The 26632-nt window shown below is 37.1% G+C and overlaps 1 protein-coding gene and 1 long non-coding RNA gene across 2 annotated transcripts in view; one reads left to right on the top strand and one right to left on the bottom strand.

Moving 5' to 3' along the window:
* Window positions 1-26632, top strand: part of LOC133528823 (unconventional myosin-XVIIIa) — a 301706-nt gene that overhangs the window by 20527 nt on the left and 254547 nt on the right. The window contains exons 2-3 of the mRNA XM_061866296.1: window positions 13279-13458; window positions 23774-24997. Coding sequence (XP_061722280.1) covers window positions 13291-13458; window positions 23774-24997 — 1392 coding nt within the window. The 5' untranslated portion in view covers window positions 13279-13290. The remainder of the gene's footprint in view (window positions 1-13278; window positions 13459-23773; window positions 24998-26632) is intronic.
* LOC133528914 (uncharacterized) lies at window positions 6528-7321 on the bottom strand. Its single transcript, XR_009801071.1, has 3 exons — window positions 7258-7321; window positions 6756-7121; window positions 6528-6576 (listed from the first exon to the last, which is right to left on the bottom strand). It is a non-coding gene; the product is annotated as an uncharacterized LOC133528914 (long non-coding RNA).

The following is a 26632-nucleotide window of genomic DNA, read 5'->3' on the forward strand; positions in this document are numbered from 1 at the left end:
ATCAATCATTATATTAATTTCACCTGTCATTATTTATTACTGAACAGTATTTACGGGGGATGATTGATGGAATGGAGTATTCAATATTATTAACACAAGTAGGTATAGTACAAAACCTTATTTGCTAAGTTATTTATATATAAGGGATTTTTTACGGTAATATTTCATATTGTAAATATTAGACGACCAAATTAGCCTAAAGCCTAAATGAATAATCTCCAAAAAAACTTATTGTGCACAAGTGAGAAATCCCCAGATTTGGGTTTGAAAATTCTCCAATATCCCGCACTAATGGGAATGCACACTACCTTTTTATTCTCTGGTAGATGTTTCAATCGGGAGGTCGTGGGTTCAAATCCTGGCTCGTACCAATGAGTTTTTCGGAACTTATGTACGAAAATCATCTGATATTTACCACTAGCTTTTCGGTGAAGGAAAACATCGTGAGGAAACCTGCATACATCTGCGAAGAAGTTCAAAGGTGTATGTGAAGTTCCCAATCCGCATTGGGCTAGCGTGGGGACTATAGCCCGAGCCCTCTCGCGCATGAGAGGAGGCCTGTGCCCAGCAGTGGGACGTATAATTATAGGCTAAATTATTTTTTTTATATTATTTGATGTTTACCTTTTATTGGCCCTTAATAGGTTAATAGCTACACCGTTTTATAGTTTTCCGGAAATATCATTAAAGTTATATTGCATTCCTGAACATTGACCTCTCTTATCTGTTTTAAAAATTCCATTATTGATTTATAGACCAGCTTACTTAATATAGACTTAATCCTATTACTGCGTCTATTGAATGTTGCTACATTTACGATGGCTTAACGATCTATCCTTATTTAGCTAGTTTTTAGCTGTCCTACCTATGCACCTTATTTGTCGTTTGCAGTGATTATAAACGTTTTTACAATTTACTTGCTGTTGTCATTGCCACATGGATTACATTTCCTTGAGTATTCTCTAAATAGAGGTAACGTTAAATTGTGAAATACATACATGAGGAAGGAAGTATAGCTATATGTACTTATAAAAGTAAGCATTTGCATAACGGATACTATAACACAACACGAAGATCTCTAAGGACCCTGCCTGAAGATAGTTATTCTTGTTACTTCCTGAGCGCAAGCGAGAGTTCGTTTCAACTAACCAACCGGTTTAATACAACTTGACCTGTAAAATACGTACAAACAATGCTATTACAGACTGGAATTATTGGATATGGTAGGTATTACTTATTATTATTAGGTTAGCATAAAAAGAAAAGTGTCTGAATCTGATGGACGGGGTAAAGCACAAAAGAAAACTCAAAGAAAGAAACCAATCGAGGGAAAAGTCCAAGGAAAGAAGAAAGTTATTTTGCCGTTAAAGCAAATAAAAGTAGCATAAGACAGGATAACCTAGTGTGGGTCGAGTAACCTACAAGCTTTAGTCAGCAATAGGGAAACCTGAACTTCCGTGAATAGAAGTTTGATTCGCTGCATCTGATCGGATTGTACATCGACAAGAAAACTGGATATTAAATGAAACTGGCAAATTGTTGTTTTCAGCTACTTTTTTGGTCTAACGCGATCAGAGGCGATTTCTCACATATTATTGCCTTTGTCCTAAGACAGTTTTATTGTGATGATTAACTCCAGGCGAGACGAACTCTCGTCTACTCTCCGTATGTGACAAGGAATAATAGTCTCATCAATGCACGCGGCGTCGCCTAGTCTCGCTATTCAGGCCGATGCCCACTGACCGTATATTCTCTACTAATTAATAAACTTGTCACGCTGCGATTGAATAGTTTATTTCTGTTTGGCTCTATTTAGCTAACAGAGACTTCTATGTTGAATGCTAATGACTATTACGGCACACGATGACTTGTCATTCTTATTGGTATTTTGGCCAAATTGTACACTTTTTACATGTAGACAAATATATTACGATTTTTTTTTTAAAGTTAAGCCATGGGATACTGTCCTCAGAATACAGCGTATGATTTAAAAAATACTCCAACGTAACGTAACACAACAACATACAACCATTAAAGTTTATCTAGTAGATAGTTTGTTGAATATTTTATTCTATTTTAAATGTTTTCATTCCACGTGGGTCACGTGGCTATAAAACGTAGTATTATTATTTGCGGCGTTCCATGCCTAAAGAGCCCTTATGCTCCATGTGCAATAAGGACCCTTCTCTATGGGAAACCACATTTTCTCTCACGCCAACTGCGATGCAATCAGTCGTACTCTTAGAAGATGGATCTCAAATATTTAATTGTTTAGTTTAGTAACACGAACAGTTGTCCGAAGAAAGGGTCCCAAATGAGTTGCATCAGTTGCATTTGGGTCGTTCCATCACCATTATTGAGTGCAGCGCGTTGTCTCGATGTTTCTAATTTACACGCGTTCTTAGGGTGCGTTTATAACTTGTGACTTGTGATTTAGCCTTGGGGGGTAATTATTTTATTTTAGAAATTAGTGCAATATATACGAGTAGGTTGGCAAGCCATTTCCGCTAAAAATGTAGGCGCGAAGGGTTGTACCCCCATATAAAATTTGAACTTCGCGCCTTTTTCTATTGACTAAGTGGGTTTGCCAGATAGACCAGCGGTTGAACAAAAATGGGTTTCGATAATATTAAAGTTTTTTCTTTTTTGATATGTCATTGGGAGTATGTTAAATAATACTTTGGTAAAAAGTTAGAAATTTTAAGGTTGAGCTTTCGGTTATATTTAAATATTTTAATTTTTGCTAATAACTAAGTAAATATAGAATTAAAGTTACAGAAAACTTTAGCATATCGAATAACACTTCAATTTATGTACAATTTTCAGTTTTTAGAAATCTGGAACAGCTGCTTTCTGGTAAACGTAAAAACACGAGTTATTTTGTAAATATAGAATTAGAGTTGCTGATATTGCAAAATTACGATATTATCGATCAACTTAGTAGTCTAGTAAAAAGTTAGACATGTAGACAATGTGCTTGTCTAGATATTGATTTCAGGTTAAGCAGTATAGCTGATATTGAATTAAAGTTTGTAGAGTTAATAATAATCGATCATCAACAATGATCTCAGTTACTAAACAAAAATTTAGAAATATAAAATCACGGCGACACTCATTACTGATATGTATGCATTCCTTGCTTATATAAATACGTTACGTTTCAAACGCGCGGCAAGTTTGCGCGCGCCGCGCGCTGTGGCAGGAGGCAGCGAACAACGGTAGTGGGGAGCGGGGTGCCCTTGACTGCGTCTACGGTCCATCAAAAAAATTCCTAAAGCGTGTTTTAAATTAATAGCAATAGAAAATTGTTATTTTGTTGTTACTATAATAGGTATTGCCCGCGGTTTCGTTCACGTAGAATTCGTTATCGCGTTACATGAATATTATTTATTTATTTAAACTTTATTGCACAAACAAACAAAAAAACACAAATGGCGGACTTAATGCCAAAAGGCATTCTCTACCAGTCAACCATTGGGTCAAATAGAGACAAAATAAACACATTCTCATACAGATGACCACCCTTCCTTGTACCATTTTAAAAGCCAGTTGCAGCTTTTCTTTCCCGATTTTTTTCAGATGTTTGGACTTGGTATTTTCCTCGCGATAGTTATTTGTTTTAAGGGGAATGTTGTTGTTAACCGCTAATGCTAATATTGATAACCGATAGTTATATAGAGATACGTTATAAGGTATATGCACCCTCATGTTATTTATTTCTGATAAGAAATAAATGTAAGACAAAATTCACATGTGATACATTTCAAGTAGGTTGCCTTGTAAGATTGCGTACGGATAGTTTTTTTGTTTGTTATTTCATCCTATAATATATCAAATGAAAGCTTATTTGAAAGTTGCCGTATTAAAAAAGTTGGTCCAGTTAATGGTCGCCTAGATTAACCGATTTTTATATAAAATGTAGGCAACCATGGACTGGACCTACTTGTTAAAAAGGCAACCTAGTACAGTTAGTAATATAGTAAGTGGGCGACCGAGCTTTGCTCGGTTATAACTTTTTATTGTAATATGGTGGTGATAATCTACATAAACTTAAAAAGTAAAATGTGAACTGACAATTATTATTATTTACAATCGATTTTAACCTTACAGCACTTGTCACAGAGTAACGCCATCTATTGTCGATTTCTCTTATTACATAGGTCATTTTTTTTTACTAAATTAAACTTGTGTAAAACAATAAAAATTAAAAAATTATATATAAACTTGAACATATAAAAAAAAAACAAAAGTTAGTCACCGGGCGAGATTCGAACCCGTAACACTCGTTTAGCAGTCCGCGTCTTAACCCGCTGGACCAGACGGACAGTGGCCGGCAACACGAAATTAGTCACCATATTCTGCGTCGAAAGAAAAACGCAAGAAAACTCGAAAACACGCGTTTTCCCAAACATAAGACTAATCTAGATAGATTGTATACTAGTGATGGGTAGGACATCAATTTAAAATGAGTTTGTATGAGTACCTCATTCTCTAAAATGAGGTGTTACAATGTCTTACTTCAAATGAGGAGAGGTACTAGCAGTTTTGCAGCATCGACTATTCCATCAACTCCAACGGCAGCAAACCATATTTAATGTAAATACATATTTAGGCATTGCTAAACTTCCTTTTAAATATTTAATTGGAGTGCAATTCTGGAGGTTTAAAACAGAACTTTAACAACAGAAGACATACATTTAAGAATCAAACTAAGGAGTTAAAGTACATACATCCTATTGCAACTTAATTTGATGCTTTTATGAAACTTGTTCTAATTTAGCAGTTTATTATTTTTATTGTTAGATTGTTCAGTATCAATTTTTGCTACTTGATATCATTTTAAGTTTAACATTCATATATTGAAATAAATACTAACCATAAACTACCAAACAAACAATTAACAAACTAAGGAGAACAAATCCAATATTGTTTGTACCATTATTATATAGAAATTACTAACTTACCACCTCATCATTTATCAGTAATAATATCATTGTAATATGATAACAAACGAAAGCCTCAATAACGTTCGCGCGGTAATGCCACCGGCGTGTAATATACACTTGATTTTTGTATGCAAAAGACACAACGAAAGACCCACAGGTATATTTTATCGCGAAAACAATGTTAATATATTGTTATTTTGGCATAATTATAAGAATGGTCACTGATCACTATTTATAAAACACAACTAAAGATTACGAACAACTTTTTCAAGTTTCTCGTATTATAAATATGTCAAAATCATAAATGATCGAAATAGTTTACGAAGCACGTTAACAAAAAGTATTACAAATTCAAATCGTTAAAATGTACATGTTTATTTCACCTATACAAATTATATTTACTTTTTTTATTAATAAACTAATGTAAATTATCATATTTTGTGTACGCCACTATATTATATTTCAATAATTTAAATAATATTTTGGTCTCTTAAACGATAACTGTTTTTAAGCAAGCTTCGTAAATGCCCAGTGAGACTTGGTTGGCATTTCAATCGCTTATCAAGTAACCATTTCACTGTCCAGTCTAATTGATTCAGATTATACATGACACCAGCAATATGAGTCTTGAGGTCAGGTTATACTGGTATGCGCGTTAGTACAATAATAGCTAACAAATATGGAGGCCTACCGCGAACCACGAAGTTTTGCTTTGCTGTCGCACTTACGTATGAAATTACAAGTGCGACAGAGAAAAAAAACTTTCTTCGGTAGGTTCTTTGATGACTTAGATTTTTCGCTTTTGACAAGTAACTTAGCAATGCTAGGATCAAAATGGCGTAATATGTATGTAAGCTTGCGGACGCTTACGCTTGTTTTCTTTCGTGTTTCATTTTTAACGTATTTTCGATGAGGTGTTATTGAAGCACGGCGCGTGTCTGTCTCACTCCCTCTTTCGGTAAATCCAATTCATTGTTTCATTTTGAAAGGATTTTTGAGGGGATGTCACAGTGAGGCGAGTGAATGGTATAAACACAACGCATTTCTCGGTGGACCTTTTGTCCTTGCAATAAGGTTTGTAGTTGGGCAGTTGATAGTATGAGCGATGAATACGATGACGTCAATGACTCATTTCTTCATTTGAATGTCGGCGAGCACCGAGCGCCTCGCGACTCTCTTGCGAGTTGTGAGGAACGCGAGTGAGTTTGAAAGGCTGAGAGTTTTTTTTTAAATTTGAAGTGTTTGAGTGGTAAGAGCTGTGTGTGATGCGCGCGAGTAAATGAGTAAAATTAATTGAGGAGTGATGTATGACATTTATGCGGTGTGAAGTTCTGCGACAATTTAACAAAGTGAGTGGTACAAATGAGGTGCCTCACGAGTGAGCAACTCAACACTATTGTATACCCCCAAAAACCCCTATATACTAAATTTCAGCGAAATCGTTAGAGCCGTTTCCGAGATATATATATATATATATAGAATTGCTCGTTTAAAGGTATAAGATAAAAAAACTTTTCTTTTGATATATCATGTGACGTTTTCGTTTACACAGTAAAAGCACAGTGTAAAAAGTAACAGGCGCTTTGATGTTTGCGTAAATGCCGACACCGCTCAAGGTCTCCGTACCTACCTTTTTTTTTTTATACCACGACGGTGGCAAGCAAGCATACGGCCCACCTGATGGTAAGCAGTCACCGTAGCCTATGGACGCCTGCAACTCCAGAGGTGTTACATGTGCGTTGCCGACCCTTTAAAAATCTGTACACTCCTTTTTTGAAGAACCTCATACTGGTAGACCCTCGGGAAAACCTAGGGTTATCACAGACTTACACAACTGCCCAAAAGAGGATGGAAATGTTTTTAGTTTTCATGTTGTATGATGTATGTGTACTAATTTTACAAATGACGTCCATTTTGGAAATAAAGATGGCGGACGTCACTTTTTTGAAAAAGTCGTCATGGGTGTTGTTTTCTGGGTTTTTAGGGGTGTGGATTTCAAAAATGGCATCTATTTTGAAAATAAATATGGCGGACGCTACATTTTGAAATGGGTGTCGATGTGTGTAGCCGTGATATCAACCACCTTTAATTCTAAAATGGTCTCTATTTTTGAAATCTGCACCAACAAGAACCGCCAAAATTGACGTCATTTTTGTAATTGGAACCCCGAGGAACCTCGGAGATGACAACCATATCGATTTTTAAGAGGAACCTCGGATATGACACCCATATCGACTTTTAAGAAAAAATAATTTCCGCCATCTTGGATTTCAAAATAAACGTCATTTTCGTAATCAGATCCCCGAGGAACCTCGGAGATGACACCCATATCGATTTTTAAGAAAAATTAATGTCCGCCATCTTGGATTTCAAAATGAACGTCATTTTCGTAATCGGAACCCCGAGGAACCTCGGAGATGACACCCATATGATATGGGCCATATCGATTTTTAAGAAAAATTTATGTCCGCCATCTTGGATTTCAAAATAGACGTCATTTTCGTAATCGGAATCCCGAGGAACCTCGGATATGACACCCATATCGACTTAAGAAAAAATAATTTCCGCCATCTTGGATTTCAAAAAGAACGTCATTTTCATAATCGGATCCCCGAGGAACCTCGGAGATGACACCCATATCGATTTTTAAGAAAAAATAATGTTCGCCATCTTGGATTGCAAAATGGACGTCATTTTCGTAATCGGAACCTCGAAGAACCTCGGAGATGACACCCATACCGATTTTTAAGAAAAATGAATGTCCGCCATCTTGGGTTCCATAATGGATGTCATTTTCGTAATCGGCACCCTGAGGACTTTCAAAAATAATGAAAACATCAAATACTACATGATACAATTGATACATATACAAACAGAAGCAAGAAACAATTTCTTGCTTTTTAAAGTCTTAAGCTACTCATAATTTCTTAAAATAAGTTATAAAACATGTCCGCCATTTTTAATTTGAAAATTGATATCATAATTATGATATATTTTTGTTTACACTGAGACAAATAATTAGCACATGTCGTATGAAATATTTTAATTGTGTGTTTTTATTTATTTATTTTTATACTACGTCGGTGGCAAACAAGCATACGGCCTGCCTGATGGTAAGCAGTATCCGTAGCCTATGTACGCCTGCAACTCCAGAGGAGTTACATGCGCGTTGCCGACCCTAACACCCTCCCACCCCTCGTTGAGCTCTGGCAACCTTACTCACCGGCAGGAACACAACACTATGAGTAGGGTCTAGTGTTATTTGGCTGCGATTTTCTGTAAGGTGGAGGTACTTCCCCAGTTGGGTTCTGCTCTAGATCTGGAATGACATCCGCTGTGCTGTGCCCTACCACACAGAGCCAGATGACATTTACAATGCCCATACCTCTCTTATAATGCCTGTGCTAAAAATGTGATTGCGAACTACCTGCAATAACTATACAGTACCTGGGCGACCGAGCTTTGCTCGGTTATAACTAACTATTTATTGTAATATGGTGGTGTATAAGTGATAATCTTAACTACATTCTTTTACTAAATTAAACTTGTCTAAAACAATAAAAATTAAAAAATTACATATAAAATTGAACATATAAAAAAAAAAAACAAAAGTTAGTCACCAGGCGAGATTCGAACCCGTAACACTCGTTTAGCAGTCCGCGTCTTAACCCGCTGGACCAGACGGAAGTGGCCGGCAAAACGAAATTAGCGACCATATTCTGCGTCGAAAGAAAAACGCATGAAAACTCGAAAACACGCGTTTTCCCAAACATAAGACTAATCTAGATCGATTGTTTACCCCCAAAAACCCCCATATACCAAATTTCAGCAAAATCGTTATAGCCGTTTCCGAGATCCCGGAAATATATATATACAAGAATTGCTCGTTTAAAGGTATAAGATAATTAGGCATTAAAACACTCGTGTGATCTTTTTAAGAAACTCACTTCGTTCGTTTCCTAAGCCCACACTCGTGTATTTTAATGCCTTTTATTATGTAGCAGTAACATAAACTACGAATATATGTTGAAAGTAAGTACAGGCGGCTAACACAATGGTAACAAAAGACAAAAGTTTTGAAAATGTAATTTTCATCATCGTCACTTGGCTGTACATTTGTGGGCCTATCGCGAACCACGTTCGACGTGTTACCTCTCTGTCGCACTTGTAAATTCGTACGTAAGTATGACAGGGAGGCAACACGTCGAACGTGGTTCGCGGTAAGCCCTCTGATGCCACCTCCATTAGTCTTTTGTACGCTGGTATAGCCTTCGACTCAATGTATAATCTACACTTTTTATGGAAACGTAGTTCCTCCTTCCAGTAGAAATATTTAACTTTCCCATCACCAAGAAAGATTATTTGCTCGCAGTTATTAGCTGCTCAATTCCTCGTTTTTTCTCTGTTACTAAGTCAGTACAGTACACATATCAAACATTTTTCACTCATTTTGAAGTCATAATAACTTTTATTCTATAATTAAATTCATGTAATGTCCGCATCTAATTTATGTGCACGATAAACAAACAAATGAATGATTTGAAAGAAAAGACAAACAGCGCTTGCGAAGCTGAGCGGGGGGCGCGGGCGGGGCGAGGTATCTATCGCTCACTAGATCGGCTACGATAGGCTCCCGCGCGCCGAGCCGACATGTTGACGGACCAGTGCGGCGTGGTTATGAATTTCGCGCCTTTTTAAGTTGATTTTACTATTACAATGCAAGCTACACACAGATATTTCTTACTTTCCATAAAATGGCTGCATATATTATTTTATAGTAATAGACTTATCTCTACGGACTTTAATTCAATATTAGATCTTACAGGACAAAAAACGCATATTAATTGTAAAGCACATATCCTATTCTTCTAATTTTTTGCCTTGCCTATTAACTTAAGAATTTAGATATGATATTGTGGATTTTTCAAACTTTAATTCAATATTGACAAAATAATAAGCTAATTTGAGTTTGACAAAGTAGCACGTTGATTTTTTTTCTAAAAATTTGATAGCATAAAGCCTCATACATATTATAAAAGACGATGCTTAAATTTTGTACTTTAATTCAATATTCAAAATTCATCAATAAAAATACATAAATACCTTATTTATATCTAACGCTCGTTCTAAATTTTCTTCATATATTACAAATATGCTTAAAAATATGTCCCATACCAGATAAACATCACTTTTCACTCTTTAGAATTATCGAAACTTATAGGGCAAAAATCCGGTCCCACTATTGGTCTAAGAGATTGATCTACGAAACGTGCTTTTCATTGATTTTTGATAGGTGAAGACATTCAACTTCCAAGGCTCACGGTTTCATGGCGATTCTCGTCATCCTTATTATCTATTTGATACGTTGGTTTTTTGGTTAATTTTATAATTTAAACCAGCATAGTCATAAAAAACACATTCCATTACTGGACTAGCTAACATTTAGCAAATGTTTCTTGCTCTTTTATCCCAGCACAAAAGCTTTGATTAAGGCCACGATTGACGTCTGTGACAGACTTTATCCAATGGCTCGTATTCAAGTCACACAATCGCACAGAATGTGTCGACAGTTAGCTCGGATTCGATTCTAAATAGTAACGGTGTTCTGTCGTTGTCACATCGTGATGGCTTTTGGTGAATTCTTTGGGCGGTGTTGTGAATGCTGTGATTCACAAATGCTGTACTTCTATACTTACACAATGTTCTTATCCCTAAACGGTAGAGAGGGCACCCAGAGTGCGCCGAAAGCATTGCGTTGAGAATGCAAGTTTCGTCTATGTGGCTCTGTCACTCTTGCATATTCGAGCAGTAGAGAGACGAGTAGACTAACGTATCATATCGCAATTCTGATATATGTTTGCCCGGTGTTACATTTGCAAAATTATCATTTATTGAACGTGTATATTCAAAAAACGTTTATATTTCTAACTTTAAAAAAATACTTCCCATAGAAGTCATTGGGATAGGTTAGATTAGTGGTCACCTAAAATTTTTCGGCTTTAAAAAAAACCGCGTTCGTTCAGATGAAAAATTGGCAAACAAAACATCGTACAAATAATGTTTCGAAGTTGCGATAGGTAACTGAAATGAAGGAACGAAGAAGAACGAAGGACGAAGTGGTACGCAGTTTTAAGGGTAGGGAGTAGGTACATCGAGTAAACATCTTCCTGCTCATGTCGACGCCCGAAGAAGTTGCCCCCAGAAGCGATTTTCGGGCCGAAGAAAGACCGGCAACGTCAGGGGAGCAGCATTACTTGAGTGTTTATTACCTTTTGCCACAGCAATATTAATGCTGGTATCACTAGGTTGCGCCAGAAGCATGAGGAATGTGTACCTGTGTTGCTTTGGTAAATAGATTGGGTTGAAAGTCCAAAATTTGGATATTTATTTGTTATATGTTACGGATAGCAGTAGGTAAATAACGGTCGTGTCAGTCATCGTCAAGGCAAATGGTGAAATAAATTGGGCGGTGCTGTGATTTTCAAATGTCACTTTGACAAGACATTTGCGAAACGTTATAAATAACAACGGTAATCTATTCTAGTAAAAGACACTACTACTACAATTTCCATCGGATATATTGAAGCAGTCAAGGCCTTGAGGTCACGTTTATAATCTTTATGTCAATTGCCGATTGGCAAGAATTACAGACGAACTGAAAAAGCTCCATTAATAGATCCAATCATTGAAATAGAATGGTACTTCGGTCACTTATACGCCTGTAATACCAAAAGGAGAGACCTACAAATCTGTATCATAATGAAACGTTTTCTGACTTTAAAAAACAGATTTATCCTGCTTTTGCTAACTTCATTCATGAAATCTGATCCTATAGATCCCGATGTGACCGCATCACAACCGGAAACTAGTTAAATGCAAGGATGCAAGTCAATAAGCTTTATTAGGGTTGTCCGTGGTAGCCGCCTTTATTAAACCGGGCTTTGTTTCCAACCAAAACTGTTTACCATTCCAAAGTCTACCCTGTTAACTGACCAATCGTAACCCTTACTGCGAAGTTATAAGGTTCTCCGACGACTACTTAAAAATGTTGCATTGCTGTTACTACAGTCGTCATTAGATATTTCGGAGCGGCCGATATATCTGATGGCGACTGTACCTTCCACCATCTATGACCACTCGTAACTTATTGCCAAAGGCCTACGGTTCACCGATGATCAGTTAAAGAGTCTTGCTGGTACCGTCGTCGAAACATTTTTCTGCCCATTCTTAACCCTTAATGCAACGAAGTAAGATCTACCATTGATCAGTTAAATGTTAGTACGGACATATGATATATTTGATAGCTGGAACTGTAACTGGTACTTCAGTATTCTATGTAATCTTCGTCTATTGGAAAACTAACGGGGTTCGGTTTACAACCTGAAGTTACGTTAGTTATTCTGTGGGACTTGTGAAACAGATATATTTTCCAATGTTTGTTTTATACTCTGTTCTTTGGTATTTTAAGGTCATTTACCTTCGTCTGCTAACCAGCTGCAGCACCACTGACCATAGATAAGAAGCAACTAGCAGTAGGTAGAAGAGAAAATATTGCTGCGCTGGCACACAGGCAGTATCTGTAATTGTGCAATCATAGATTATTATATGCATTTAATTTATAATGGCTGGTCAGGCTTTGCGAGAAAAAGCTGATCACTTTCTGCTTTTTGCTTTCCGTTTTTTATTTTTTTTATTTTTCTGGGTCTTTGAGATACCTGGACACATACTATCCTCAACTCAAACCAAACTGACTACCGGGATCGTAGAACTTCTTTCTCGGTGACACTCGCATTCCTAAGTTGGATTTGCGGCTACTATATAATAGAAGCGGTTTATACTCTAAAAGCTGTTGGTTATGCCATTATGATTGTGTTCGTTGGTCACATCGTCACATCACATCAAATGCTTGTCCTTTGTCTCCTTGCGTCTACCGTTAATCCCGACGAGTTAAATAGCCACTCATGTAACGTCATAATGTTACATATGACGTTCCATGCCTAAAGGGTACTTATGCTCCATCTGCAGAAGGGTCCTTCGCTGATGGAAAGCCGCAAAATGTTAGGTTAATTTAACGGTAAATTAAATTGATTATTTAGCAGTTTACGGTTCACTTTACATTATACAGCTCTTAGCATAACTGTGTACAGTCAGATGCTGAGAGGGGTGGTGACCCCTCCTGCATAGACTGATTGTATGTAGGGGGGCCATTTCTCTCTGCAGCTAGCTGATTGTATAACCAACTTTACTTGAACCGCAAGCTTCTATATAATCAATTTCTTCGACTGTACCTATAGCCAAAATGCCATTACTAAAGATTGTCACTTTGTTCCAGAACCCGGTCGCCATGTTCAACTTCATGAAGAAGTCGACCGTCCTCGCGGGCGACACGGGGGGCTGCGAGGAGCGGGACGGGGAAAAAGAGAGACGGAAAAAGGAGAAGAAAGAGAGAAAGGAGCGGGAGAAACGAGAGAGGATAGCGGCAGGGCTGGAGGAGCCGTTGAGGCTTGAGGAGGTAAGACTTTATTGATACAATTAAGATCATTGTTCATTGTGCATAAGATGGTCTATCAGGTTAGACCATCTACAAGCTCTTTCTTCTGCGTTTGTACATATATCCCAGTAGAAGAAGGTCGCTAGAGCGAAGCTCTTCCTTTCTGACTGTGTCTAGAATGTATATAAAATAAGAAAGATCTTGCCCTATGACCGCAGTTCCTATATGGAATAAGTCCAACCAAACATTGTGTATGACTCCACATTGACCTTAACTACGAATATTTTAGGTCTAGTTTTTTCAACATAGCCATATGAAGCTCATTGTTTCAGTGATACCTTTAATTCTTTAATAGTAAGGTTAAAAATATTAGTGGTTCTAAGGTTAAGACCCTAAGTGCTGAAGACAATGATTCGATCCCAGCCCTGGGCATTGGAGGCCGTGGTCAGAAAAAAATCGTTTCTGTTTGCGAACTTGTACCTCATAGAATATATTCGTCAGGGAAGAAAGACGATTGGCGGGTTGGCGCTAATGTCTTTAAAGCTCTTCAGCTGCACAACATCTTATTTAATTCAGCAACTGACGACCGGGACACAACTATATACATAAGACATGATAGAGATATCTACATCTCACTTCTACGTATTTCTGCTAAATAAACTTTAGATGGAAGCCTACAAAATACTTCGTATTTTTCGTCCAACTTAGTGATTAACAAGAATACTACTAACAACAATCCTGTTTATGGAAAACGAGTTATTTACGTTATTGCGCAATACCAGTTTCGTGTAATTTATGCCAGGTGCTTGAACTTTACAAGTTTTAATCTAATTTTGTTTAACATTCTTGTCAGAATGCGGTAAGGTCAGGTTTACACGCCCACTTTCGATATTAAAAGCAATAATCAACCGGTATGAACTCTATTAACTCCAACCATACTCCAACACATTTTTTTACTATAAACTGACCGGCGATTGACCCTAGTCACACCTGATGGAAAGTGAAGACAGAGCCTAAGATGGAGCTCACCACCTGTTCGGTATATTAAGGCATGCTGTGTCCACACTTGCGTTAAACCACAAAAACAGTATTTAGGTGTTTCAAATTACTGTTTAAAAAATTTCTACTTATTTTAGATTGAGTTGAAATTTCAATCCCAGGACCTCGTGATTCACTAACGACTATTAGGCTAGGAAGCTGTTATACTGTTCAGCAAAACGTTGTCTACCTGATATCTTCGTGGAACAAACACTGTGGATATAATCAGAGAGTCGATTATTTTGTTTATCCTAAAAGCCTCAAAACGCTATATTATTAACTGCTCTAGCAAAATCCACGCCTTTTTAGGGTTCCGTAGCCAAATGGCAAAAAACGGAACCCTTATAGATTCGTCATGTCCGTCTGTCTGTCCGATTCTGTCACAGCCACTTTTTTCCGAAACTATAAAAGCTATACTGTTCACACTTGGTAAGTAGATGTATTCTATGAACCGCATTATGATGTTTACACAAAAATAGAAAAAAACAATAAATTTTGGGGGTACCCCATACTTAGAACTGAAACTCAAAAAATCTTTTTTCATCAAACCCATACGTGTGGGGTATTTAAAAATGATATTGAGGTTTCTAATATCATTTTTTTCTAAACTGAGCATGGCCCGACATGCTCTTGGCCGGTTTATTTTGGTATTTATTGCACCTGCACATGTTGTGATACTTGTGATGGACTAAAACCCTTGAAGCCGGACATTATAAGTTTTTAGGCAAGAAACAAAAGTTTGGTACAAGCTTTTATCGCTTACTGTACTTTTCTTCCCACGGGTAACTAGTGCTCATCGAGATAATTCTTAAAACCCCAAACACAGGTTGCGTTGCTTTATCACAGAGTTTCTGCACAAACAAAAGCAAGCCGCAAGCTAAAACTCCCTAAGGAAGTTATAGCGTTTTTCCCAATCCATAACTCCCGCGGGAGCAATATAGACCTTTGTCTTTCAGTATACCTGCATTAAATAAGATCTTTTTGAGCAAGTGTGATGAAAATTAATTAATTAATCACCCGCCTACGTCGTTGCCTTACATTGCTAAATAATTAATCAATTGATAAAAATAGACGAACGAAATCTGTATATTATTATCGACTATCTATGAGTTCTAATAACTAATTATACGATTTGTTAGACCTGTACCCCAAAAGCATAAAATTTTTGTAGTAATTCACCGAATCGCATTTCACCTTGAATGAAAAAGATATCACTGGATTTTTTTACTTGACGCACTTTTTCCCGTAGCCTTTGACATTAGTATAATTAATTTGTAGTATTAAATTTTTCGTGTAGTATGTTACCGAAGAGGCATTTCGCCGCGATCGACGTTTGTTTGGGACTCTATTTAACTTGATACGTTAATTTGATGCTTGCACTAAAATTAAGTGTTTTTTTAAACACGTTTTGTACTTGTAGGATTAAGCCTCAAGTGCTATCAAACTCATTAAAATTTTATCTATGTGACGTTGACGTTGCGTTGAATCACGTCGCCAATACAATACACGATCGAGGTGAAATGCGACTAAAGTAATAAACGATTGAGTCACAACGCGATGTTTAAATGTACGGTCGAGGTGAAATGCGACTAAAACTTATAGCCACTAGAAAAAAAAAACTATTGAGACACAATGCGAAAATTAAATATGAGATCGAGGTGAAATGCGATTCGGTGAATTACTACAACAATTTTATGCTTTTGGGGTACAGATCTAACAAATCGATGAATTCTATGAACCGCATTAAGATGTTCACACAAAAATAGAAAAAAACAATAAATTTTGGGGGTTCCCCATACTTAGAACTGAAACTCAAAAAATCTTTTTTCATCAAACCCATACGTGTGGGGTATCTATGGATAGATCTTCAAAAATGATATTGAGGTTTCTAATATCATTTTTTTCTAAAATGAATAGTTTGCGCGAGAGACACTTCCAAAGTGGAAAAATGTGTCCCCCCCCCCCCCCCCCGTAACTTCTAAAATAACAGAATGAAAAATCTAAAAAATATATATGATATACATTACCATGCAAACTTCCACCGAAAATTGGTTTGAACGAGATCTAGTAAGAAGTTTTTTTCAATACGTCATAAAAATTTAAAAAAAATTTTTTTTTCATCTAACCCATACGTGTGGGATATCTACGGATAGGTCTTCAAAAATGATATTTAGGTTTCTAATATCATTTTTTTCTAAACTGAATAGTTTGCGCGAGAGACACTTCCAAAGTGAAAAAAAGTGTGTCCCCCCCCCCCCCTGTAACTTCTAAAATAACAGAATGAAAAATCTAGAAAAAATATATGATATACATTACCATGCAAACTTCCACCGAAAATTGGTTTGAACCAGATCTAGTAAGTAGTTTTTTTAATACGTCATAAATGGTACGGAACCCTTCATGGGCGAGTCCGACTCGCACTTGGCCGCTTTTATTTCTCAGATAAGTTCATGCATATGCAAAATGTAACGGTTGATAACCACGTGTGTATTCCAAATGATTATTTATAGATTGGAAATTGACTTATTGATAATAGCATGGAATGATCGATTAATGATAAGACCAGTTTGCCGAAACTGTGAGCCCAATTTATTCAAATATTCATATCTCTTTTAATTTTATGATATACAACTTTCTCTTAAACTGTCGCAGTAGTGCATATGCTTGCATGGTTTTAAGTTTAGATTTGACTGAGCAAAGTGAGATCTTAGGGTCAACTAGGGGTACATTTGACAGGTTTGTGAGTTCCATGAGTGGCAATGATTACTCTATCAATATTATCGTGTGATCCACGCATATCGCGATCCATATCACGTGATATTGATGCGTATCACAGCTAAATCCAAACGTTATGAAATTTCGCGAAAATATTGACACACCAGTATCACATAACGATATTAATGATAGTCTAATCCAAGCCGTTGTTGGAGGATACATTGAGCACTCCTGAACCAATATTTATGAAATTAGGCAGGCAGAAACGTAGTTCCTATAAAAAACAATTTTAAAGATATAACATGGGAAGGATCGACCTGACAATTAAGGTGTTACAGTGCTCACAAAGTTAGTTAGTTAACACTTTTTTCTTACCAAACCCTAATAAAATCACATTGCACAAGGTCCTCAACTATAATTCACTGTCATATTTTGTACATAGAATACCACCAAAGTTTTATAGACTTAGTATTATGACCGCTTGCGACACGCGATACATTGCATTACTTATTTGCATTCACCTGACTTGTGAGATAAATCAATGACGTCGGCGTTTGAGAGGAGAAATGATGTAAGCGACCGTTTTTGCTACAATTAGACCTCGCTTTATGTTCGTTACTGGACTAGGACCGAATTCCATCCTAGGAGACCGAACTATTAGTGTTTTAAGTGTTTAGTACAGGCGTTTATGTAGTCACCTGCAATAATTTACTGAATATATAGGTCATATTTAGCAACTTTTACTATGGAACCAATCCCGAAATCGCGAGAAAAAACTTTATAATATGGTCAAGGTCAGACAACCAAAATGTATTTTTTTTCGCGTTTCCGGGTTTGGTCCTATAGTAAAAGTTGCTCAGAATGACATGTATATTCACCCCGTAAATTATTGTAGGTGACTAAATAAACAACCTGTATTTATCAAGTTGATGCTCCTAGTTTAGTTTCTAATACATTTTCTTGACGGCTACTGATCGTATGTAATTTTTTTGGTGTAATGGTCTTAATTTATAAAGAATGTTATTAAATATAATAAAAATTGTAACAAGGAAACCGTCGCCCTTAACATGACGTGAAACAAGTAGAATGAAAAAAAAACCTTATCTTCCTATTTGCTTCCTGAAATATTTAGCTTAATCGAAAATAGCTAAATAAAAAATTGGGGTGTCTTGGCGGGAGGCTTGAACCACGACACCGTAGACACTCGTATCATACTAGTATCTACACGAAAAAGCCACACTTTTGATGATAACTCAAAAATCCTTTTCGTTTTTCCGAAAGATTAAAAATTGTCCACCAGTCCCACCTGAGCTGTCTCCCGGATCTCACATTTCATCACAAGGCAAATTTTTTATTGATATTTTTTTAATTTACGTTATTTTATTATGTTGTACATATTTGTTTTTTGTTGTGTCAATAAAGGTACAATGTCGAGGCTAATTGATCTGTATATTAAGGAAGAAATATTTATATCGTTGACTTTGTTACTTCAAAGGCTTGACAGAATATAAAACACGGTCAGCCTAGTTTACTCAGCGAACCGCCCGAGATTGTAAACTACTTGCGGAACGGATTGTTCGGGGTTCTGCAATGCTATGTTGATCTTATTTGAAATGTTAAATTACATAATAATTGACTTCTCTATCCAGCTGTCCGATCGAAGATCCTAAGATTTTACCCGTGACTTCTATACTTTGAAAGGTCAAGAATAATGTATAAAATCAGCAATCTAAATTTCGTCATACTTATATCTATTGAGAAACCAGCTTCTGTCCCTGACTTCGTCTACGTAGAGTGATGATGATGATAATTCCCCTGACAAAAACTATTGTATGCCTTGCCTCGAGGCTCAAGCCATCTCTGTACCAAGTTTCATCTAAATAGGTTTAGCAGTTTAAGCCTGTAAAGGTAAATTATAGAGTTACTTTCGTATTTATAATACATATTAGTAGGAGTAGGTATCGTTTATTGTAGTTTGGATTATGCTCGATTAGACTGATTAGAGCCGCTTGAGTAATTGCTTCCTATATAAAAGAACTATTATAAAGGCTTTATTATTGAATTCAGTTTCGGCTCTCCGATAATCCGTGGCAATAATCTTTAAGTCTATCAAGCGACCCAATTAACTGTCATCGATGGATGGTTCATTGTATTGCGTAGGCCTAGTTTTGCGGAGGGTTCGAAAATCATTTCAGCAGTTATTAACTCTAGGACTGACGTGAATCTGTAGATGGATATTTTTATGCTACCTTCTTCGGTGCAAACAAGCATACGGCTCGCATGATGGTAAGCAGTCTCCTTAGCCTATGGACGCCTGCAACTGCAGAGGTGTAACATGCGCGTAGCCGACTCTAACACTCCGCACCCTCTGGCAGCCTTACTCACCGGCAGAAACACAACACCATGAGTACTTGAGTAGGGTCTAATGTTATTTGGCTGTGATTTTCTGTAAGGTACTTCCCCAGTTGGGCTCTGCTCTAGATCTGGAATGCCATCCGCTGTGCTGTGCCCATAAAGCGAGATGACATTCACAGTGCCGACACCTCTCCTTTGGACGTAGTTTAAGGACATACCCGGTTCCGGGTCCGGGATATAAGGTTTAAGAACTTTATTTCTCAAAAGATTTATAAAACTTCACTTAAATGGGAATTAAATTAAATTAATTATAGATATATATTTTTATCGATTAGTATATTATACTAATGCGACATCACATTTGACATGCGACTCATTACCTAGTAATCCTTGTATGCTTTAGTTAGTCTCATTCAAATGTGTGTGTTACTCAGGATTTTAGGATGAAGGGTTCTATGGTAAGATGTTCTATCTGTTGCAATAGGTCATGCTGTGCCGTTCCAAGCGTGCCATCACATTACCCAACATTAATGTCAGGCACTCGGCAGCCTCCCGAGGCAAGTACCTACGCTATGACGACCTAAATTCCGGGGGAATAGGTCAAATCCTCGGCCAATCGATTGTACACTCTGGTGTGCAGATGATCAAGCATGCTTTGTCAAGCACGTGGACTTGGGGGATAGTTAAGGGATAAAGATGTTACGAAAAGTCACATGATCTCCATAAATTATTTAAGAGGCGTTTTCTATCAACGATTCTCACTTGGCTAGGCCGTGATTTTCGTGATTGACAACTAGACAAGCTTACTGCAATTTCGATCAAGCCAAGCGTCAATATTTTGATCTTAGTCTTGAGAGTTAGATAACCACAGAGATCAAGTGATTGTCAATAAATATGTCGACAATCGAATGAAGTCATTTTTTTTATCAAGCGCCTTTAATCAAGTAGGTAATAGTGTAATTTGACAATCGTTCGCAAGCATAAAGGAATATCACAAGAGATACTTAAGTCCAATCCAATGTCTCTGCAAATGTCGACGACATACAATTATTTTCTAGGAACCAATGTGTAGTCTCCGACAACTGTCAAGGAAGCGGGATATTAAATCGAAAGAATGCTCTCGTTCTCCCTATCTCTAGGTATATCTTAGTCACGTGTAAGACGGAAGTGTTGTGCCAGTAACCCATTTGTCTATCCCTAAGGAAGAGAATTCGAGAATAGTAAGAGGCTCAATAACGAAATAAATTATAATTGAAATGCATGTACAGTCGCCATCAGATATATCGAAGCGGCCAAGGTGCTCACAAATATCTGAACACGCCTCTTATGTCAAGGCGCTAGAGTGCATGTTCACATATTTTTGAGCACCTCGACCGCTCCGATATATATGATGGCTATGCAGAGGTACTCCTAAAACATATTAAAAATAAAATTTAAGTTATTTGATTATTATCTACCTATATTTACATTTTTAATTGTAAATAATATGTTTAAATTCCTTCTAATTGTTTACTCGCAATATTTTTTGTCGAGATGCGCTTTTAGCCTCCACGAAGAAGCACGACATCCAAGAATGAATACTACTAAAGTCGATTTAGTTAATTAACCATTATTAAACCTTATCACTTCGCAATAAGGTTCACAAATGTTTAAACAATGACGATAGTATAAACCACCTAATAACAGACAATCGAGAAAAGCATGCCAACTATTATGCCATTACCATCCATCAACATAATAGGGTGTATCTATTGATTGATGCATAATATTATGACAGTCTGAAGCACGCGCAGTGATAGCGGTGAAATCTTATCTTTTATCGGAGAATGGCTTTTATATCTATTTGCTTATAGTTGGTACACTGAGTCATGTTGAGTTACGCCTTTATTTGGTTTAGGCGTGGTCAAATGAAATATACCTCGCTTTTTGTAGTAGACGACCTAGCTGCTTATTGGCAGGCTCTAGTGATTTCTAAAAAAAAGTAGTTGTTATTATTTATACGAACACGATATAATGGGTCCCATAATTTCCATAGTTATATCGTCCACTTTGACACTACTGTTTGGAAAAGGAAAATAGTTATTTGTGCAACAAGAGAGAAAAGTTGGTTTTTCTTGCGAGTGTTGATTTTGAGTCCTGTGTTAGCGAAAGATTCTAAGTTAGAACCTTGAGCGTAGCGAGGGACTCAAAAACACGAGATGTAAAACTTTGCTCTCGTGTGACACATACAAGTTTTCACCTCAGTAGTGTGAAGTTATGAACATATTAAAGGTTAAAAAATTCAATATCAAGTAAAGTAAACCACATTTATTTACATTCACGAATGCATCTTCATTATGACGAAAGCTTGTCTCACTCCCTTTCGTCACTCCCTGGATGAGGAAAATCGCACTTTCGCCACTCCCCGGAATGGCGAAAGTAGGCTTGTTCGAGCTGCTGAGATGAAAATAAACTATAAGGGGTGGCATTTTTTGGAGAACATAAGTAGATATGCGAAAAGCGACCCTGATTTAATAACTTAGAAAAATATGGACGACTTGATTGACCTTCTCCTTTTTTTGAAGTCGATTAGTAAATAACTTGTTCTTTTTATTATGATAAGCTACATAAGATTCTACTCGTATGTGCTAATATTCCTACTTTAAGCTTTAAGTTCTACTTAAATTATTTTAGTAAATATTTTCACCGTTTGCATTTTAGGGAAACACTTTTAAGATAACATCAGCTTCATAATTCAGTTTAGATGTTCATCTCTAGTGAATGGAGTGAGTAGCGTAGATAATACGTAGATAAGGCTATTATCAAAACTAATGTACTTCCGACGTTTGGCGTCACGATATAGCGTTTTCACCGGATATAACAATAACGAAGCATATTATCAGCGAGTATTTGTATGATTGTAATTTCTTACTACGTGTCAGATAATCCCGTATGCAGGTCACTCCGTCAAATTTCCACATACAAAACAATTGCGCATAGGGTAACGGTCGCTCTGTAACAGAGACGATGGGAGAGTTTGTTCCGTCACGGTCGCCGCTCGCGAAACCGGTGTACCATCACACAGATCACGAGTACCTTATCATGACTGAATAAGGTCTGGTATCCTTTGGTAATGTCTGGTAGGGTTTTGTACACTGGTTTGAAATAGGCCGATAGAAATGACATCCGATCTGCGTTGTTCACAACATTCACAACGCTCAGACTGACCATTGGCCGATGGAAACCCGTGTCTCTGACCTTCGGGCTTAAATAATTAAAACAAATCTCTAGGTCAAATTTAAGTATACTTAAGTCGCCGTCATTTGGTATAGTTTATTTCAAGTCTTTATTATTTTTCAGTTAAATTAACTTGGATCGTCATCCCGGTAATTAAGAAATTTTGAGTTGTCCGCGTTTAGTCTGTAATTAAGCTTTAAATTCTAACTGTAAATTTCTCCAAGACTCTTATTTGCTTTTTGGTGCATTGAACTGGTTAGATATTTCCCACTTTCAGCCTTTCACAACAGATTAACATTGTTTTTTCTAAGAATTTTATTAGAGCGGATACAATTATTCAATTACCTTTTAATACCTAGTTTTATTTATGCTTTAGTTTTTGCTGCTTGAAATTCCTTTGATTTAAATCGGCAGCCTCCATATATCAATGCGGCCAATTACATACGAATGCATTTAAAAGGTCGCGGTAATTCTCAATAATCCTTATTCAATAAAACATGCTCAGCGGACCCATTACGTAGTTTTTTACGCTTCTTAAATAACTCTGCAAAGCTCAACAATTACAAAATGCAGTCCGACCACAAACTTATGGACGAAAATATATCAGTGTCCAGTTTTAAAATGATACCTTTTTTCTTACAAACAGCCTCAGCGGTTGTGCACGCTTCTGTAGGAATGCGACTTTTTGCAATAGCAGGAACTTGTCCGGCTTCATCACTATTCAATACCTCTGTCTGCGGCGCGAAACCGAAAGTCAATTATATCTGCAATCCAATTTGTACTCGCTGCGTATGTTTATTATTACATGCGAACATCAGCTGATTTATAAACTGTAGTCTTATTACGATTCATTCACAAATAAAGGCAATACTAACGCGGGCAATCAATAATAAATATCTCGACCTCAATAAATACGATACGATTTAATCAGATCTTCATAATCTTGTTTAGTTTAGCCTTCATTGCTATTCAACCGTGACTTGCTTAATAAAATATTGCGTTTATTCAACAGGTTCGACGATCTCTCAAACTGCGAGGCAGACGCAAAGAAAAAGAGAAACTCCCCTCCGGCATCACAGCTGACTACACCGCTTCATTATTCGCGCATCTCGAGCAAGACTCCAATTACTCTAACTACCCGCTAATACCCACCTCCGGATCCAACTCCAATCTTAGCGACGAAAATAACCATCTTTCTCCTGGATACCCCACCACGCATGTTTGGAATAGAAAGGAAGGCGTTCTTCAGTCAGATAGTTCGGAGACGTCACTGAATTCTCTAAACAATCCCAATAATGCTAACAGTAGCCCGCGGCAGCCACAAGTTCTACCTCCCATTCCACCCAGACCACCAAAGCGTGGCATACTTAAAGGGCCCCGACTTAGCAATACTAGTTCTAATTCCCAAGAAAGTAACATACCAACTGTTGACACGGTCGATTACATCAACGGCCAAGATTCCAATGTACTAGCGCGTAACACGCAGCAAAATGAAGTAATTTCGTATGGAATACCGCCGTCTAAAAGCACTTCATCAAGCGATGATCTGCAGCAAGTGCAGAACTTTACTAAAAAGGTCATTCATAGTCCAGTTGAAAATCAGGTTAAGAATAATTACAAGAATGGTGGCAACCCATCTATCACCACTCAGGACATGGATGAGATGCCAAAAACGAATGGTAGCAGTTACTTAGGTGTCACATCAACATCTCCAAGCGCTGATTCGTTGACTGACACAACTACTAATTCATCATTCGCTACTCCGCCCTTTTCTACTTCTCCTGTGGGCGAATCTCAGGGCTTCCATAGATGGTCACGAACGAGTAATTTCGAAGATGTTTATCTGCCTTTACCATCCCTAAAACCGCTGCAGCTTCCTAAACCAAGATTGCTGACAATCCAAAGGCAGAAAGCTCCAAGAAATGATTTCGGCTTCAGTCTTCGTCGCGCAGTGGTACAAGAAAGAGTTTTCAGCGGCGATTATAACGGCCATGAGGAGAACGGATTGACCAATGGCGATAACAAATGCAACGGTAACATTACTAGTGCAGTTGCTAGCAAAGTTATACAGAAAGCTGTGATTCTCGCAGAGCCAGGATCCTATCCTGGGGCCAGTGAGTCGGGCTTACTGCCTGGTGATAGACTTCTAGAAGTCAACGGGGTTAACGTTGAAGGCAAGAGTCGCGAGGAAGTCATAGACCTCATCAAAAGCAGTCAAGAATCTGTCACCATTAAGGTAAGAATTCGCATATTTGCAAAAACTTAGGTAAATGCCAGTGTTGCCAGGGCTATTGAGTCAAATTACGTTTCATTTAAAGAAGTCACATTTTTATTAGGAAAAGTCACATTTTTGTCCTTGCATTATAAAATAAAAATAACAAGCTGGCAAGTGCGGCCGTATATAAGTCACGCACACGACACGTCACAGATAAGGGCCCAAAGTAACTATATCTCAACACTGGGAAATGCTATTTGACCAACACCACTCAGGGTGATAGTGTTTTTCATTTATTGCCATTGTATGGTTTAATCAAACATTACGGTTATCTTTATGAAGAATATCTTCATCATTTAAAATAAAATATGGCTACTAAACTTCATGCGAGTAAAAGGCATTTACAAACAGTTAATAACAGTAATCCGGTAACTTTAAGATTTTTTTATTCAGCCGCTCCCACATCTAATAATAGTATGTTAAATCATAATAAATATACCATTAATTTTCGTTCATATGAATTGCCTTGCCTCGTCCAAGTGGCAAAAGCTATGGCTTTAACAGTTATATATGATTTCTTATTTAAACGTCACGTCATAATGTTTAGATGAAAGCTTTCGCAGGCATTATGATTAGATTAGACGTTGCCGGTTGAAACTTAATTAATTATTTGTACAATGTACAGTGTCTGGAATCGTCGACTTAAGTAAATTTAACAGGCTACATATAACTAACAAAGCCTTGTAATAACAGTAGTGCAATATGGAAGTTTTGCCAAATTTTGTAGCACACGCCCATGCCAACCAACTATTTATAAAGGTACTTATTGAAGGACAATCACCTGTGCTTTAACTTACGGACAAAAAAAAAAAAAAAAATGTGAAAAATCGCATACGCCAAGTATTTGTGCTAATAAGTTTGCACGCTTTTTATAGTAGTGTTTACTTTTGGTAGCATTTTTATCTTATCTCTGTATAGGTAAATAATTATTTTCGCAATTACACAGTGTTTAAAAATGACAGTTTTTACGCAGCGATAATTGATAAATTAAAATACTCAACCATAGTTGCTGATGAAAGACATGGATGCGTAAAGCTACTCATTCAAGTATTCAACAAACATTGAATACCTCCGGTGCCGTATCGAGGTTAGATTCAAATTGGCTAAGAAAACTTAACGGGATACTCAAGTACGCGATTAATTTATGTAAAAAACACATGCTCACGCGACTTTCCCTGCGACCACTTTCATGCACAACGGCATAATTATTCAGGTCTGTAATGCGATGTTTTAATAAAGGATTATCCAAGTGCTTTGGTGCAAATGAATTCGAGTTCAGTTACTTGTTTGTATCTAGTTAAGCTGTAGTTTGTTGGCCGCGTTTAACAGGCGAATTTAAACGCGAACGATATAATTATGACATAGTGATTGATAGTGCATATAAGTTTAGGTGTACAATGAGAAGAGGTCTGTGTCTAGCTCCTGATTTAACACTAAACTGCGATACGATTATTGGTACTGTTGTACCTTTAATTTGGTAAACCTATAATGAGGCCTATATATTATAAACGTATAAACTAGAACTCTAGTTACTACCAATTTGGCATAGGTAGCATCATAAAAATCACTAACTTTACTGTACTGACGCCCGAAACA

The sequence above is a fragment of the Cydia pomonella genome, chromosome 20, assembly GCF_033807575.1.
Source record: "Cydia pomonella isolate Wapato2018A chromosome 20, ilCydPomo1, whole genome shotgun sequence".
Taxonomy (NCBI): Eukaryota; Metazoa; Arthropoda; class Insecta; order Lepidoptera; family Tortricidae; genus Cydia; species Cydia pomonella.